This window comes from Schistocerca cancellata, chromosome 3 (assembly GCF_023864275.1).
Source record: "Schistocerca cancellata isolate TAMUIC-IGC-003103 chromosome 3, iqSchCanc2.1, whole genome shotgun sequence".
Lineage (NCBI taxonomy): Eukaryota > Metazoa > Arthropoda > Insecta > Orthoptera > Acrididae > Schistocerca > Schistocerca cancellata.
In genome coordinates this window covers 495,834,569-495,852,484 of record NC_064628.1, presented here as the reverse complement: position 1 = coordinate 495,852,484, position 17,916 = coordinate 495,834,569, and the positions used below count along the sequence as shown (strand labels likewise).

The 17,916-nt window shown below is 44.7% G+C and overlaps 1 protein-coding gene across 1 annotated transcript in view; it reads left to right on the top strand.

The window, feature by feature from the left end:
- The first annotated feature begins 246 nt into the window (after positions 1–246).
- LOC126175266 (F-box only protein 32) overlaps positions 247–17,916 on the top strand; it is a 546,963-nt gene continuing 529,293 nt past the window's right edge. Inside the window, exon 1 of the mRNA XM_049921915.1 lies at positions 247–507. Within this exon, the coding sequence (XP_049777872.1) occupies positions 374–507 (134 nt within the window). The 5' untranslated portion in view covers positions 247–373. The remainder of the gene's footprint in view (positions 508–17,916) is intronic.

The following is a 17,916-nucleotide window of genomic DNA, read 5'->3' as shown; positions in this document are numbered from 1 at the left end:
CAGCCTTTAAAAAAAATGAGGTAAATTCCTGTATAATTCATTACGCTAACAATATGTAACAGTTCTCAGGCACAGAACATCTGAATCGGCTGTTTCTTTCATCGACCTAGTTCGTGCGTACACCAACAGATGTCGCAGTTACCTCACTTCCTGAACTCTGTAAGTCTCCAAACTAACCTGCAGAGGGCAGGGCAGTGCTTCGGGCTGCGACGTAATTGGACGCTGGAAGGAGAGAAAGAACATATGATTCTGTCAGCTGATTGGAAGACGTCAAAGCAGTCAACAAAGCCATGCGCTCAATGTTTTGATGGTTTAGTTCTCCGACTGGTGCTCGTCTGGTGTGCGCGTTGCGTTGGTGTCTTGTCCCTTGACGATGCCGTTCATTTCTAAAGACTGGAGATCTCCTGGGGAGGAGTGGGTTAAAACAGAAGAGGGATGGGAGAAAAAGAAAATACTTGAATGTGGGCGGCAGATTAACGGCAGTGCGCAGGACAACATGGATACCAGGTTTGTTGTCGTATTTTGTTTTGATTCGTATGCTGGCTGTTTGTTTGTTTTGAATCATTTGTTTGATTTACACACAGCACATCTTTGACTGTAGTATTTCCTGATGTCGTCGTTAATATCGGTTCGTTGCATAGTTAACGCAAATTTCATTTAACAAAGAAATATGACATTTTCACATCTGTCACTGCCTTTCTTTTGTTTCTTTATGCTATTGATTCTAAAATAAATCAAACGACCGTTTTCAAGGACGGAAAAATACGTTTCGTCAGCTGGTAGTCCAGAATCTGCGTTTATTATTTTATTTTCCATAAATGGTGGCAAAGGTTTATTTAGAGTATTGCCAGAAACGTCAGTTTTGTGTCGTAACCATTGTCATGCCAGATTTAAATGAAGTAAATTGGAGTATATAATTAAGTCTTTGTTCTCTTCAAGCGCCATTTTCAAATGTCAGCGAGTTGTTTCTTTGATGCGCGGAGCACTGTCGATACAGACTAAGTTCCACTGATATACGTCTCGTTTCAAACGCTCTATAACTGTTCTCTAAAGTTTCATAATGTGACACATTTTTATGTTAATTGGATTGTTATGCCAATAATTCACAAAACAAAGGGATTTGTGAGGCGCGTGTACCTACCATGATTTTGTAAAGAAATACCTCAAAACGGTTCATTAACATTAGATTTATTTGCATACAATCTGCGAACAGGCAGGCAACGCAAAGAGAAACAAGATTTTTCGGAAAAACAGTGGTTTCATTCTACTTTCTCACAGAAATTGATGTAAATGTTAAATTATCCGCAGAGATTGTTGCCAGTGAATTCACGAAACACAAGCCTACTTATTTCAAAGCGTGAAGTCAAAAATGATGCATTTTCAAAGAATGATGTTTTATTTTACTTTCTAAGACTGAATGTTCTTGTCTTCCTTTCAGATAAACAAAAGAAAATAAACAATAACAGTGACTCGGCTAACATCCTTCATTGAAACATGTTGACGCAAGGAAACGAGGCACACACTACTAGACAAAGGAGCACAATTAATTGAAATTAATTATAGTAGTTTAATACATTTAAATTCAGCAAGTAGTTTTTTCCGTTATTGGGCCTTAATCTAAAGGTTGGTTTCGAGACTGCTACTCGGCTTTTGACAAAGATATTTTTATGCGGTTTAGTTTTAAATGTCGTAATGCCTCGTACCGATTTGCACTAAACTCTAGTTCCAGTATGTTTAGCCAAGCAAATAAATATCCTTCCATTGTACCGTTCGAAATGTCTATTTTAAGGCAGGCTGTACTTAGTAAAAAAGTGAAACTTCGTTAGGATTTTTGGATAAATAATGTTAAGAAAAACTGAAGAATCTGTAGGAAACAAAGCATTAACTTCAGTGGAGGTGAATTCTTACAAACGTTAATTTGAATTCACGTTATAGCGGTAAAGAACGTGTTCATTTGGAGAATGGAAAGGTTGATGGCTGTTTTGTAACAAATGCACCCAGAAACGTTTTATTGTTCTAAAATTTGACATGCTCCTTAAACGCTTCCGTGCTTTTCCAGAAGTTAATACACGAAGATCTAATCAAAGCAAATAAATTCGCGTTAGTCCAAATAAAGATACGCAGAAGCTGAAAGGGGGTGATTAATAATCATATCAAAAATGTTGCAAAAATTGGCCGACTGAGTTGTTTCCATAACTGTTGCCTCGCAAATGGTCAAGCATTTAATTTGAGGTGATTCAAGGTGGTTTACGGTAGAAACCAGCGACGATGTGAAGTTTTCTTACCGCTAGGTTTATGCTTCGTGCTGGACACGTTCGGAAGTTAAGATTGTCTATGCTGGTAAATTAATGCCAAGCGAAGAGCGAATGAACAGCTCCGCAACTGTTCTTTCAGAATCCCAAGGCCGTGACAGCTGACCAGGAGAATACCTGCAGTCACCAAATTATCTTCCGTTAAGAAGGTGGAATACTCTCCACGAATGTGATATAACTTTCAAAATTGTTAAGAGCAGCAATCAGTCGTCGTTTCCGTTCTATCTGGAACTGCTTTAATGGAGTTAGAACAGAAACGAGGACTGATTTGCTGCTCTTTACCATTTTGAGACATCTGCATTGTTCAACCATGTAATACCCTAGCTATTGCTCATGTCCCGCACAGGGACGTATTTATTTCCATTGAAACTGGCTTTTCATCTTTAGTTTCTTTTAGTTTGTATATTTGTATAGGATGTAATTTAGTCAAGTGACTTAATAATTGCATAGTTTTGATTTCATTTTGCCTATTTGCACACCCATTGTTGCGCAGCGCAAGAGCTAAGCTTCGTGGCTTAAGTATGATGCCGTAATTCCCTTTCGAACCAACGTTACTTCCGTTTGTATCCGGATGCGGTCATGTTTGTGGAGACGTATATTGTCCTCACGAGAAATGATTTTCCCCCTTTCTAACCCAGGCATCGTTTTGCTTATAGTTCACCAAAGAAGAATGCCTAGCTTTCGGTGATTACTGAGTTTTCCTTTGCAGTGTAATAGTGAGAATCCGTCAGTATCACACCATACAAAAACACTTGGCATAGCCGGTTTAGTTTCCCCTTGGTGTAACTCACTGCAGGAAGAAGTCGAAGTTGTACAGGTATATCATTTTAGGCGAACAGTGGAAGCCTTCTTTAACCAGGTCACGCAGTTTCCTTGGACTACATTTACTTAACCAAGTTTACCCTGTCCAGTAACTTAACCGGCGAATGATCCATCAAACGGGCTGACGGTTCTTACAATGGAATCTTCTCACCGTACATTTATTTGATTGCGAGATTTGTCTTAACATGAACTTGCTTAAAAGTAACAATAATATCCATCCATTGTAACCAAGACAGATGAACGAGCGTAATCTTTCGAGCATTTCCTTGAACACCGTGTGCAGCAAACTAAAACGTTCATTTTCAGTCAGTTTCCACAGGAGTGAAAAACTGTTAATGCTACATGGCACGTTTTCAAGTCCAAGTTACATGTGTCACTCTTACGTAGAGTAAAAACTATTTGTTCTCATATTACGTGATCTGTAATCAGTTATGTTTATTTTCTGCCTCTTTGCAACCGATTTCGAAACCCCGAGCCGTCGTCTCCGAGCTTATTAGCTTGATAATAGATATCACATACCTCCGCAAGCAAGTCGGATTATCGTCAACCAGCGTATTCTGGTCCGCTTATTTCGCAACTTTTTGTGAACTAGTTGACATACAGATCAATAAAAAAACTACGGCTAACATGAGATAAAATAATACAATATACAGTTTTTATTCTACTTAATATATTTAGCAGCTAGTAACGCCGCAACTTCTCCAGTACTGTGAAAGCAACAATAAGGTTTTTCACCTTACCTCTAGTTCCTAGAGCAAGACTTCATATCTACTTAATAATGTTATGGAAACTGTAAAAATGGTTCAAATGGCTCTGAGCACTATGGGACTTAACATCTGAGGTCCTCAGTCCCCTAGAACTTACAACTACTTAAACCTAACTAACCTAAGGACATCACACACATCCATGCCCGAGGCAGAATTCGAACCTGCGACCGTAGCGGTCTCGCGGTTCCAGACTGAAGCGACTAGAACAGCTCGGCCAAACGGGCCGGCGGAAACTGTAAAACATTAAAATGAGTGGTGATGTAGGAAAATACTATTTATGTAAGGGGATACAGGCTTGTTTACCTCGTCTAGTCATCCTTATTTGACTGATCTGTGATTTTTCCAAATAATTGCAGGTGAATACTGGGTAGATTCCTATTGATGCTTCGCAGCAGGAACATTCTCCACAATTGAGCCTCTTTTAATGAAGCCAACCTTAACACTGAATGTTAATTAATGTTGTAACTGTCAGTACTGATGTTCATCATTGTATTTTTCATCGTTTTGATATTTCTGAAAAAAAATGGTTCAAATGGCTCTGAGCACTATGGGACTTAACTACTGAGGTCATCAGTCCCCTAGAACTTAGAACTACTTAAACCTAACTAACCTAAGGACATCATACACATCCATGCCCGAGGCAGGATTCGAACCTGCGACCGTAGCGGTCACGCGGTTCCAAACTGACGCGCTTAGAACCGCACGGCCACACCGGCCGGCTATATTTCTGAGTCAGTCAACTTTAAAGAGACCTGTTGATACACTCCAAGACAAAAAACCACGGACTTATCCGAATGGGATGTAACTCGGTAGATTTGGGGTGTATGTGCAGGCAAACATGATTACCATTTCAGAAAAATTGATGAATTATTCAAGAGAAAGAGCTTCACAATTTGAGCATGTCAATACTGTGTTTGACCACCCCTGGTCGTTACGCATTCTGGATGTCCTTCTGAGGAATGTGCCAAATTCTGTCCCATTGGTGCGTTAGAATGTCAGAATCCCGAGATGGTTAGAGGGCACTGCCCATAATGCTCCAGACATTCTACTGGGGAGAGATCTCGCAACCTCGCTGGCCAAGGAAGGGTTTGGCAAACACGAAGACGAGCAGTAGAAACTTTAACCACTTTCGGGCGGGCCTTATCTTGCTGAAATGTAAGCCCAAGATGGCTTTCCATGAAGGCCAATAAAACTGGGCGTAGAAAATCGTCGACGTGCCGCTGTGCTGTAAGGGTTCCGCGGATGATAACCAAAGGAGTCCCGCTATGAAAAGAAATTACACCCCAGATCATCATTCCTGGTTGCGGGGCCGCATGGCAGGCGACAGTCAAGTTGGTCTGGAATGAGATTTTCACTCTGCAGCGGAGTGTGCGCTGATATGAAACTTCCTGGCAGATTAAAACTGTGTGCCGGACCGAGGTTCGAACTCGGTACCTTTGCCTTTCGCGGGCAAGTGCTCTACCATCTGAGCTACCCAAGCACCACTCACGCCCCGTCCTCACAGCTTCACTTCTGCCAGTACCTCGTCTCTTACTTTCCAAACTTTACAGAAACATCGCCCGGGCTGTGGCTAAGCCATGTCTCTGTATTATGCTTTCTTTCAGGAGTGCTAGTTCTGCAAGGTTCGTAGGAGAGCTTCTGTGAAGTTTGGAAAGTAGGAGACAAGGTACTGGCAGAAGTGAAGCTGTGAGGACGGGGCGTGAGTCGTGCTTGGGTAGCTCGGTTGGTAGAGCATTTGCCCGCGAAAGGCAAAGGTCCCGAGTTCGAGTCTTGGTCCAGCACACAGTTTTAATCAGGCAGGAAGTTTCATATCAGGTTGGTATCCCACCGCTGTCCGGGGCGTCTCCGACACGTCTTCGGCCTGAAATTTCATTGACTGGAGTAGAATTGATTGATGTGTTCTGCTTCGAAATGAGCCCCGATGACCATCAAAGACCTATCTGGAGACATCCTGGACACCAACGGGACATCAACCTGTCACCTATCATACAGGCTGACAACCATGATAGTCTGGTGTGCCATTTCTTTTCACAGCAGGACCCCTTTGGTTGCCATACGCGGCACCTTTACAATACAGCACACGGCGTGAGTTTCTACTGTTAGTATTCGTGCTTGTCAAATCCAGCCTTGGCCAATAAGGTCGCCAGATCTCTCCCCAATGGAGCACCTTAGGAGCATTGTGGGCAGAGCCCTCCAACCAGATGGGGTTTTGACGATTTAACGCGCCAATTGGACAGAATTTGGCACGGTATACGTCAGGTGGACATCCAACAACTCTACCAATAAATGCCAAGCCGAATAAGTGCTTGCAGAAGGGCCAGAGGTGGACCAACACGTTGTTGACTTGCTCAATCTCTGTGAAGCTCTTTCCATATAATAATAATTATTTTTTCTGAAATTGTTATTTATTTGTCTGCACATATACATCACATCCACCGATTTCCGTCCCATTCGGACAATTCCTTCGTGGCGCGCCTCTTCTTTTTCTTTGGAGTTCGATGAACCCTCTGCCAGGCACTTAAATGTGATTTGCAGAGTATCCATGTAGATGTAGGAGTGTATTTAACATGTCTCATGTGAAACTTCCTGGCAGATTAAAACTGTGTTCTGGACCGAGACTCTAACTCGGGACCATTGCCTTTCGCGGGCAAGTGCTCTACCATATGAGCTACCCAAGAACGAATCACGCCCCGTCCTCACAGCTTTACTTCCGCCAGTACCTCGTCTCGTACTTTCCAAACGTCACAGAAGATCTCCTGCGAACCTTGCAGAACTAGCACTCCTGGGAGAAAGATCGCAGGAGAGCTTCTGTGAAGTTTGGAAAGTAGGAGACGAGGTACTGGCGGAAGTAAAGCTGTGAGGACGGGGCATGAGTCGTGCTTGGGTACCTCAGATGGTAGAACACTTGCCCGCGAAAGGCAAAGGTCCCGAGTTCGAGTCTCGATCCGGCACACAGTTTTAGTCTGCCAGGAAGTTTCATGTCAGCGCACACTCCATTGCAGAGTGAAAATCTCATTATGTCTAATGTGATCATCAGCCACATACTTGTCCAGTGAAACAAATAATAATGCTGTGATGGAGTACCTTATTTACCTTTGCGTGATTTTACAGTCTTCAGTAGTCAAAGTGTATCTTTAAAATCATTCTTTCACTATGGTCATTTCCTGTTTGTTATGAAATGCGGATATCTGTACTAGGTACTCAAAGCCACTAGGGCTAGATATTCACAGTATTTGAAGCGAGAAGCGTGACGCCTGCTAATTAGGCAATGCCGAGGAACGCGTTAGTTCGCGGAAGCGGAGCCTTCGTAAGAGTTGGTTGATCCCGAAGCGAAACTGAAGCATTCTTCTGTGTCTTCTCGCTTTCACGAATGCTCCTCTTGATGCGCACCGTCACGCACTGCAGATCTGGAAAAGTTGTTGTCTTGATTATCTGCCTTTTTTAAAAATAGTTTCCTCTCTCCACGCACCTGCCTCTTCTCTGCATGTGTACTCTGAAAACCACCGAATTGCATGGCTGAGCGTATATCGCATTGTATCATTTGTTAGGGTTTTTCCCTTTCAATTCACATATGGAACGCAGAAAGAATGATTTTTTAAATACCTTTGTGCGTGCTGCAATTAACCTAATTTTGTTCTCCCTATTCCTATGGGAGCGAAGTGTACGGGGTTGTAGCATACTCGTATCCCCATCATTTAAAGCCGGTTCTTGAATCTTTGTAAGTAGGCTTTCTCCGGGTAATTAACGTGTGTCTTGAAGAGTCTGCCACTTCAGTTGTTTCAGCATCACTGTGTCAGTTAGCTGAGTGGTCAGCGCGACAGAATATCAGTCCTAAGGGCCCGGGTTCGATTCCCGGCTGAGTCGGAGATTTTCTCCGCTCAGAGACTGGGTGTTGTCCTAATCATCATTTCATCCTCATCGACACGCAAGTCGCCGAAGAGGCGTCAAATCGAAAGACTTGCACCCGGCGTACGGTCTACCCGACGGGAGGCCCTAGTCACACGACATTTTTAACATCTCTATGACTCTTCCTCGGGTTAAACAAACCTGTGACATTCGTGCTACCCATTTCTGTATACGTTCAATATCACCTATTTGGTACGGGTCCCACACAATTTAGCATTATTGCAGGATGGATAGCACGATTGATTCGTAAGCAGTCTCCTTTATAGATTGAGTGCAGTTGTCTAGAATTCTACCTACCAATAAACCGAAGTCTCTCTCCTCCTTTACCCACAATCGAGCCCAAGTGATCGTTCCATAGCAAATCGCTACAAAATGTTAAACCCATACAGTATCAGTTGACTGATTCCAACTGTGTGACTTATTTGTATTGTAGTAATAGGATATTACCTTTTCTTCTGTTTGTTAATCTCTTATATTTGGCTTCAGTACGCCAGAGGAGTAGGTGTAGAATTGGAAACTGAAGGGTTTCCAGTTCGGATTTTAAGGTTTGCGTAAGAGTGTTCACCAACAGTCAAATTCGCTTTGTGTACGCGTAGAAAACAGTGTCTTCCAAATTCCACCCTGAGCTGCAGCCCTTCCCAAACAATTTATATACCTTGGATAGGAAATATATCACGGGATGTGGCACGAAAAGTTAACGCTTCGATGCGCATAAGCCTTCGTTGTTGAGAAACGAAATCCTAAAATCACGCATTCGGGAGAACGACGGTTCACTCCAACGTCCGGCCATCCTGATTTAGGTTTTCCGTGATTTCTCGAAATCGCTTTAGGCAAATATCGGGGTGGTTCCTTTGAAAGGGCGCGGCCGATTTGCTTTCCCATCCTTTCCTAATCCGACGAGATCATTGACCTTGCTTTTTGCCCCCCCCCCCCCCCCCCCTAAATCAGCCCAACCCCAACATTCTCAAGTGTTCTCCGAAGAGCGCGCCTCTGGAATCATTTGTTAGAACAGTGTGATGTTTTAGATATTTGTGGGTTTATTGAACGATAAATTTGTGGTTTCACAGCCATGTTGTTGATTGTTTCTCATACTATTTTTAGAAAACTGTGCAAGGCGCCTCCTGCGGCAGCGAGTGTTGATTAGAGTAGCAATTATATGGGCTTGTTAGCTGGGATACCACGAGAGGTAGGTTCAAATGGCTCTGAGCACTATGGGACCCAACATCTGAGGTCATCAGTCCCCTAGAATATAGAACTACTTAAACCTAACTGACCTAAGGACACCACACACATCCATGCCCGAGGCAGGATTCGAACCTGCAACCGTAGCGGTCGCGCGGTTCCAGACTGAAGCGCCTAGAACCGCTCGGCCACACCGGCCGGCCACGAGAAGTAGGTTCAGCCGTCTAATAGGAAAAGGTATTCGTACTATGCGCACATTTGACAACTTTCATTCCCGAAAGGAGATAGCGAAATTGAACTCTCTGGGCGAAGTTGATGAGTGCGTATATCTAATATTGTTTGTTCATATTGTGAAGGTGGTAGTGATGGAAGGGAGGCGTTGAAACCCAGTACTTATAACACAGCATCGTCTCTTTGAATATCGTGAGCTAGCTAACTCTGCTGTGATGATAGATAGCATATCTGAGATTATTATCAGAGTGTCCAGGAGAAAACTTCTTTGGATTCATCGAACAATTGTGTTACAAATTAAAGTAATTCCGACAACGGCAATGAACCAGAATTTGTTGAACGTTTATAAGAAACTGTTACCCCTTCATTTCCAAAGCTAAGATTTGCACAACTGAAATCAAATAATGTCGTGCTGTTGTTGTAGGTCATGCGTAGAATCCTGACGAGATGTATATAGACGTTTTTGTTCATGGTTCTTATGATGGCTGGAGCAGAAACTAGTTAATTTGTATGGTATATGAAAATAAAAAGGATCAAGATGGGATATCATGAAGGATGTTTCAAACAAGTGATGTTTCAAACAATTGTCATATGTCCTACAGGAGGCAGTATTGGTCAAAAATAGAAGAAAAGTTCCAATTATTATCTACGTCTACATCAGTATTCCGCAAGCCACCTGACGGTTTGTGGCGGAAGGTACTTCTGATCCCATATTAGCTCCACTTCCTTGAATTTTCTCTTCGTGGTCATTTTGCGAGACGTACTTAGAAGGAAGCCGAGCGATTCTAGGCGCTTCAGTCTGGAACCACGCGACGACTACGGTCGCAGGTTCGAATCCTGCCTCGGGCATGGGTGTGTGTGATGTCCTTAGATTTGTTAGGTTTAAGTAGTTCTAAGTTCTAGGGGACTGATGACCTCAGAAGGTAAGTCCCATAGTGCTCAGAGCCATCTGAACCATTTTTGAACTGGCACCGAAGCAGAAGCAACTTTCGTCAGAAAACACAACAAACCTCACCCTGCCCTCCAGGACCTCTCGCTTGTATGTAAAGGAGACGTGATTTGCATCGTCATAGTGGCGCTACTAGCGCCACTCTTATGCGATTGGCGCAGAATCTGAATAGATGCCATCATTCAGATGTAGAAACACGCCTATCAACTTTCGTTTATGTCGCATAATTCCTTGGCGTTGCGATTTTTTTCTGTCTGTGTATTTTTATTATGTGGTCATCCCACTGTGGTCGCTGTGAATAGTTACTCGTAGCTATTTTACGTTAGATACTGTTCCCAACGATTTGTGATCAATAGTGTAGTAGTTGTACACTAGTGGATTTCTTTTTCTGTGTACGCGCAATGCGTTACATTTATTTACGTTCAGGGCAAACCTCTAGTCCCTGTACTTTTCATCAGTTCTCTGTAGGTCCTTATGAAAATCGTTCGTGTCTTCTTGCGTTACTAGTTTCGTATAGACATAAGCATATACGCTCATTATTCTCACAAAATATCCGTTGTTTTTATAAAATTAGAACTGAAAAATCATTAAATATCGAGATCTGGTCACCTGATCGAAAGCGCTCTGTTATTGGCTGATGCTCTCGTGACGTCACAGACTAATAGTTAAGACGAAGCTATACTAATTACGTGTGTTACAGGAGCGTTAGCCAAAGTTACGAGGCTTTTATACACCTTTTCTGCTAACGGATTGGCTTTGAAGTGATGAAAAACGCAATTACAACTTTTAAGGAACAATAGAAAGCAGTTTTGTGAACCCTGATAGTGGCAGCCTTGCGAAAGTTGATGCGTGTATAGTCCACCCATTTAGAGCAGAGACATGTGCAATGACGGACAATCTTTTTCCCTGTTCCCGGCAACATAATTTAACTCGTTCAAAACGAAGGAATTGTTGAACTTCTGCAAATACACTCCTGGAAATTGAAATAAGAACACCGTGAATTCATTGTCCCAGGAAGGGGAAACTTTATTGACACATTCCTGGAGTCAGATACATCACATGATCACACTGACAAAACCACAGGCACATAGACACAGGCAACAGAGCATGCACAATGTCGGCACTAGTACAGTGTATATCCACCTTTCGCAGCAATGCAGGCTGCTATTCTCCCATGGAGACGATCGTAGAGATGCTGGATGTAGTCCTGTGGAACGGCTTGCCATGCCATTTCCACCTGGCGCCTCAGTTGGACCAGCGTTCGTGCTGGACGTGCAGACCGCGTGAGACGACGCTTCATCCAGTCCCAAACATGCTCAATGGGGGACAGATCCGGAGATCTTGCTGGCCAGGGTAGTTGACTTACACCTTCTAGAGCACGTTGGGTGGCACGGGATACATGCGGACGTGCATTGTCCTGTTGGAACAGCAAGTTCCCTTGCCGGTCTAGGAATGGTAGAACGATGGGTTCGATGACGGTTTGGATGTACCGTGCACTATTCAGTGTCCCCTCGACGATCACCAGTGGTGTACGGCCAGTGTAGGAGATCGCTCCCCACACCATGATGCCGGGTGTTGGCCCTGTGTGCCTCGGTCGTATGCAGTCCTGATTGTGGCGCTCACCTGCACGGCGCCAAACACGCATACGACCATCATTGGCACCAAGGCAGAAGCGACTCTCATCGCTGAAGACGACACGTCTCCATTCGTCCCTCCATTCACGCCTGTCGCGTTACCACTGGAGGCGGGCTGCACGATGTTGGGGCGTGAGCGGAAGACGGCCTAACGGTGTGCGGGACCGTAGCCCAGCTTCATGGAGACGGTTGCGAATGGTCCTCGCCGATACCCCAGGAGCAACAGTGTCCCTAATTTGTTGGGAAGTGGCGGTGCGGTCCCCTACGGCACTGCGTAGGATCCTACGGTCTTGGCGTGCATCCGTGCGTCGCTGCGGTCCGGTCCCAGGTCGACGGGCACGTGCACCTTCCGCCGACCACTGGCGACAACATCGATGTACTGTGGAGACCTCACGCCCCACGTGTTGAGCAATTCGGCGGTACGTCCACCCGGCCTCCCGCATGCCCACTATACGCCCTCGCTCAAAGTCCGTCAACTGCACATACGGTTCACGTCCACGCTGTCGCGGCATGCTACCAGTGTTAAAGACTGCGATGGAGCTCCGTATGCCACGGCAAACTGGCTGACGCTGACGGCGGCGGTGCACAAATGCTGCGCAGCTAGCGCCATTCGACGGCCAACACCGCGGTTCCTGGTGTGTCCGCTGTGCCGTGCGTATGATCATTGCTTGTACAGCCCTCTCGCAGTGTCCGGAGCAAGTATGGTGGGTCTGACACACCGGTGTGAATGTGTTTTTTTTTTCCATTTCCAGGAGTGTAGGTCCATATATTATTAGTAGATTGTTGACTGTCAGTCATGAGCTACGACCCAAAGCACAATTAAATTATTTTTAATAGAACTTAGTGTTGATTTCCTATATAGATACTCAACGAGGCTACTGCGTCCAGCAGGCGTTCGGTGGCGCAACCGATAGCGCAAGGACTTCTAGTAAAGAGGTCACGTGTTCGAATCGTGATAGGGGCTTGTACTTTTAAAAGTTTTACTCGAAAATAGCGTTAACAAGAACTGATTATAGCAATTGTTTCGATTGTGTATTGTGTTATATACAGCTTCTCGTTAGTCTGTCTGAGAAATGGACAGCAGAGGCTAAAAGCTTTTACTTTGCGAACAAACGATTCACTTTTTTGGAAAGCATTGCAATACCACCAACGCCCAGTGTACAACGAGGTGAAAGACGATAAGGCTATACAAATAGGTATACAGCGTGTACAACATCAGGTGATACAAATTTAAGGGCTGTGATGTTTGTGAGTGCAAAGTAACGTTAGTGTTTGAAGCAGATTTCCTTCATCTTTATGTAAGGTAATGAAACTGTAAAAGTTTAGACAATAATAATCGTAGCCGAACAGTACGAAGATAAAAACTTCGTTTCTAATAAAGTAAAAAGTATGGTCACATTAACTAGAAAATATCTTCTTCGACATGGCGTGTGTAAACAGCGATTGCAAATGTAAGCGCACGTAAATAGCAAGGAAAACACAATAATACTCTGTTTCTGATCTGTGTGATGAAGTTTTGTAATTGTGATTTGGTTTTCATAATTGAGAGGTCTGTCGAGTCGCTTTACAAACAAGTTAAAATGTTCTTTCGGGTTATATTCGAGCTAGCGAACTGTGGACATAATCTTATCAAATTCGATGGTCTACCGCCCTAACAATTGAGCTAACGAATAATTGAGGTGCAGTTGCGTAAAACGATAATTTTCACTAGAGTTCAATTTCGTTGAATGATGCTATCCTTCGTTTTAACAGAGGGAGAGCATATCTCGGGCATAAGTTAATGTTGCCTTCACAGTGTAACACATTTTTAATTAATTTAGTGAATTCGTACGTCGACGTGCTGGTACAGAGTAATCACATTTTACGCATCTTCGGATTCTCTAGAACACTCAAACGTTTCAGGAGTTTTTATAGATGCACTTGTTCAACATGGTACTATATAGCATTTTCCGAAATGTGAAGTCAAAAACAAGACATCGCTGTGAATTAACATTACGACAGTAGGAGCAGGGAGCTAGCCAGTGACGTCAAACGCATGGCATGACTCGATTGGAGCGTTTTAGCGGGCTTTCTAATTAGTTGAATTTCATTTCCGTTTTTATAATAGAATACAAAAATTCAAGTGGAAAAAAGTCATGTCAGGAGCATAAAATGACATCAATAATCCTTTAAGACAATTTCCAGAAAACAGTCAAGTATCCTGTAGCGAGGTAAAATCAGAGCCTAGCTCTCACACAGTTATGTATGTAACTGGAGGGGCCAGACAGTATGTGGACGCAGTGAAAAGCAGCATCAGGCATGTTGTTGACAGTGACATGTCGTAAGGAGTCGGTAGAGGATGGGTCCCCCGCTATGCGGCAGAGTGCTGTGCGGAGGCTCGGCGCCTGCCTGGCCCGGCGCCAGACCTCTCTGCTCCCCCCCCCTCTTTCCCTCCCCCATCCCTGCCCCCTCCGGACTAAAACAACCTAAACAACGCAGCTAGCGCAACAGCCGCCGCTCGCTGGGTGAATCACCGCCTCGCAGTAGCAGTAGCCCTCTCTTTCGCCACGCGACTCGTTGAGTGCGCAGCGGAACAGTAGTCGCGGCCAGCAGTTTCGCCGTCTGTCGTGGTCTCTTACTTAGACTTTCGTTTCACTAGTTGCTAACTCTCGCTATCAGCTGCCACAAAAACATGAAATTGAAGGTAGCAAAGCAGAAATGAAGAACTTTGTTTTCAAATGCTCCTACGCAAATGAAGAAACGGGAGTGACTGTCCCAGTTTAACTGTACAGTACGTACACTCGTGGTAAAAGTATTGATACAACGTTGTTCGTGGTGAATAACTGTATTTATTGCAACTAAAGATGACAACCAGATATGTTTTATTTGGTAAACTAACAGTATGGGAGCCCGCCCGGTTAGCCATGCGGTCTAACACACGGCTCTCCGGATTGGGAAGGAGCGCCTAGTCCCCGGCGGACTTGCGTCGAGGTCCGGTGAGCCAGCCAATTTATGGATGGTTTTTAGGCGGTTTTCCATCTGCCTCGGCGAATGCGGGCTGGTTCCCTTTATTCTGCCTTAGCTACACTGCTATGTCGGCGATTGCTGCTCAAACACGTTCTCCACGTACGGGTACACCACCATTGCTCTACCACGCAAACATAGGGGTTACACTCGTCTGGTGTGAGACGTTCCCTAGGGGGTTCAGCGGGGGCCGAACCGCACAATAACCCTGAAAGTGTGGTTCGGTGTGTGGAGACGGAGGGGTATAGTGGACTGCGGTAGTCACCGTGGGGTTGTGGACCACTGCGGCTGCGGCGGGGACGGAGCCTCTCCGTCGTTTCTAGGCCTCCGGTTAACATACAGTACTATACAACACAACAGTATGGGGTTTTCTTTCTAAACTGTACAAATACACTGAAGAGCCGAAGAAACTGGGCACCCGCTTAATATCGTGTAGGCGTAGGGCTCCGCGAGCACGCAGAACTGCCGCAACACGACGTGGCATGGACTCGACTAATGTCTGAAATTGTGCTGGAGGGAAATGACACCATGAATCCTGTAAGGCTCTCCATAAATCCGTCAGAGTATGAGGGGGTGGAGATCCCTTCTGAACAGCACGTTGCAAGGTATCCCAGATATGCTCAGTAACGTTCGTGTCTGGGGAGTTTGGTGGCTAGCGGAAGTGTTTAAACTCAGAAGAGTGTTCCTGGAGCCGCCCTGTAGCAATCGTGGACGTGTGTGGTGTCCCATTGTCGTCCTGGAATTGTCCAAGTCCGTCGGAATCCACAATGGACATGAATGGATGCAGGTGATGAAACAGGATGCTTACGTACGTGTCACCTGTCAGTCATGTCTAGACGTATCAGGGGTCCCACATCACTCCAACTGCACACGCCCCACACCATTACAGAGCCTACACCAGCTTGAACAATCCCTTACTGTCATGCAGGGTTCATGGATTCATGAGGTTGTCACCATACCCGTGCACGTCCATCCGCTCGATACAATTTGAAACGAGACTCGTCCGACCAGGCAACATGTTTCCACTCGTCAGCAGTCCAATGTCTGTGTTGACAGGCCCTGGCAAGGCGTAAAGTTTTCTGTCGTGCAGTCAGAAAGGGTACATGAGTGGGCCTTCTGCTCCGAAAGCCCATATCAATGATGTTTCGTTGAATGGTCTGCACGCCCAGCGTTGAAATCTCCAGCTATTTGCGGAAGGATTGCGCTTCTGTCATGATGAACGATTCTCTTCAGTCGTCGTTGGTCCCGTTCGTGCAGGATCTTTTTCCGGCCGCAGCGATGTCGGAGATTTGACGTTTTACCGGATTCCTGATATTTACGATACACTCGTGAAATGGCCGTACGGGAAAATCCCCATTTCATCGCTACGTCGCAGATGCTGTGTCCCATCGGTCGTGCGCCGACTGTGACACCATGTTCAAACTCACTTAAATCTTGATAGCCTGCCATTGTGAATAGCAGTAACGGATGTAACAACTGCGCCAGATACTTGCTATCTTATGTAGGCGTTGACGAACGCAGCGCAATATTCAGCCAGTTTACATATCTCTGTATTTTAATACGCATGCCTATACCAATTTCTTTGGCGCTTCAGTATATTTATGTACACTTTAATTTTCTTTGTATTTATGAATAATTTTTCCGCACTGTGTGAAACCAGGTGGTGCAGAATTTGTATTTACATTTTCCAGAAGGCAAATTTAATTCATCCTTTTATATTCTCGCAGGAGCCGAGTAGCGCAGTCGTCGTAGTCTAGTGGCCGGCACGGTAGCCCAGCGTGTTCGGTCATAGGGTTTAGTTACCCTCTGTCATAAAAAAAAACTGAGTAAAAGGATCAACGAACAACCTGAACGAGTGTCATCGGATGTCCGCCACAAACAATATATAGAAAAAAATGAGATAAAAAAGTGGTTATGGTACTAGATTGTTGCATGGAGGGTCGTGAGTTCAAAACTCACATGAACTGAAAAATTTTAATTTCTATATTCGATTCGAGTACATTCTAGAAGTATCCACAAATGGCAAGAAGCATTGTACTGGAATGTTCTGTAGCTGTATATATACCACATGTGTCCTGGCCGGAGGCAGTTCGCTCCGCGCTCTTGTATGTGTAAGTGCTGAATAAACCTACGTTAAGTGACGTTAGTGTTCGTCATTCATTTACTTACACCTTTCTCTACGTGACATTCTGGTGGAGAGGCTGCGTACTGGAACTTGTGATACCGCACGTTATCGACGACACAGTGGCTCCCATCAGGCCATGACAGAGCCGCCGTTTACGTGGCGATAAACTAGAGTTCTAGCCATATTCAACAGATCGCAGTCTATCGGAGACAGAAGAAGAGGAGGACGTCACGAGGACAGCATCTGTGTGCCACCACATGAGACATCCTTTCGGGTTCCCTGGTGACGATGGCCAAGATACAAACAAGTGGCTGTAGGTATGTGAGCGTATAGCCAAATTTAACAAATGGGATGACTCCGTGTGTTTGCCTAACGTGCTTTTATACTTGGAAGGCACTGCCAAGCAATGGTACGAGAACAACGAGGAGAAGTTCACAAGTTGGAAAGTTTCCCAGGCGGAACTGCGTAAGTATTTCGGCGTCACACAACGACAGAAGTGCAAGGCTGAAGATTAATTAAAGTGCAGCGTACAGCATCCATGAGAAACTACAGCATCCTACATTCAAGACGTCTTGGAGCTGTGTAAAATAGTGGATCCTAGAATAAAGGACGAAGATAAGGTTGCACATCCCATGAAGGGTGTTGCTGAAGACATGTATCAAGCCCTACTCCTGAAGGTGGTTTCGACAACAGGCAACTTTATAAAATGGTGCCAGTGTATCGAGACAATGCATCAAAAAAGGATAACAAAGTTTGACCGACTTCCAAACGTCGTATCGATGTCTGTGATGGAGGAAGCAACTGATTTCACAAGTGTTCTTCGTGAGATAGTGAGAGAGGAAGTTCAGAAGACGCTTGTATTGCTCGGCGAGCAGAAAACCGAGACGCTTCAAGAGGTCATAAGGGAGGAAGTGGAACGACATTGGACCCAATCTCTCGTCTTTCATTTCCATTAAAACGGTAAAGTCTAGACCCAAGCGAAGTT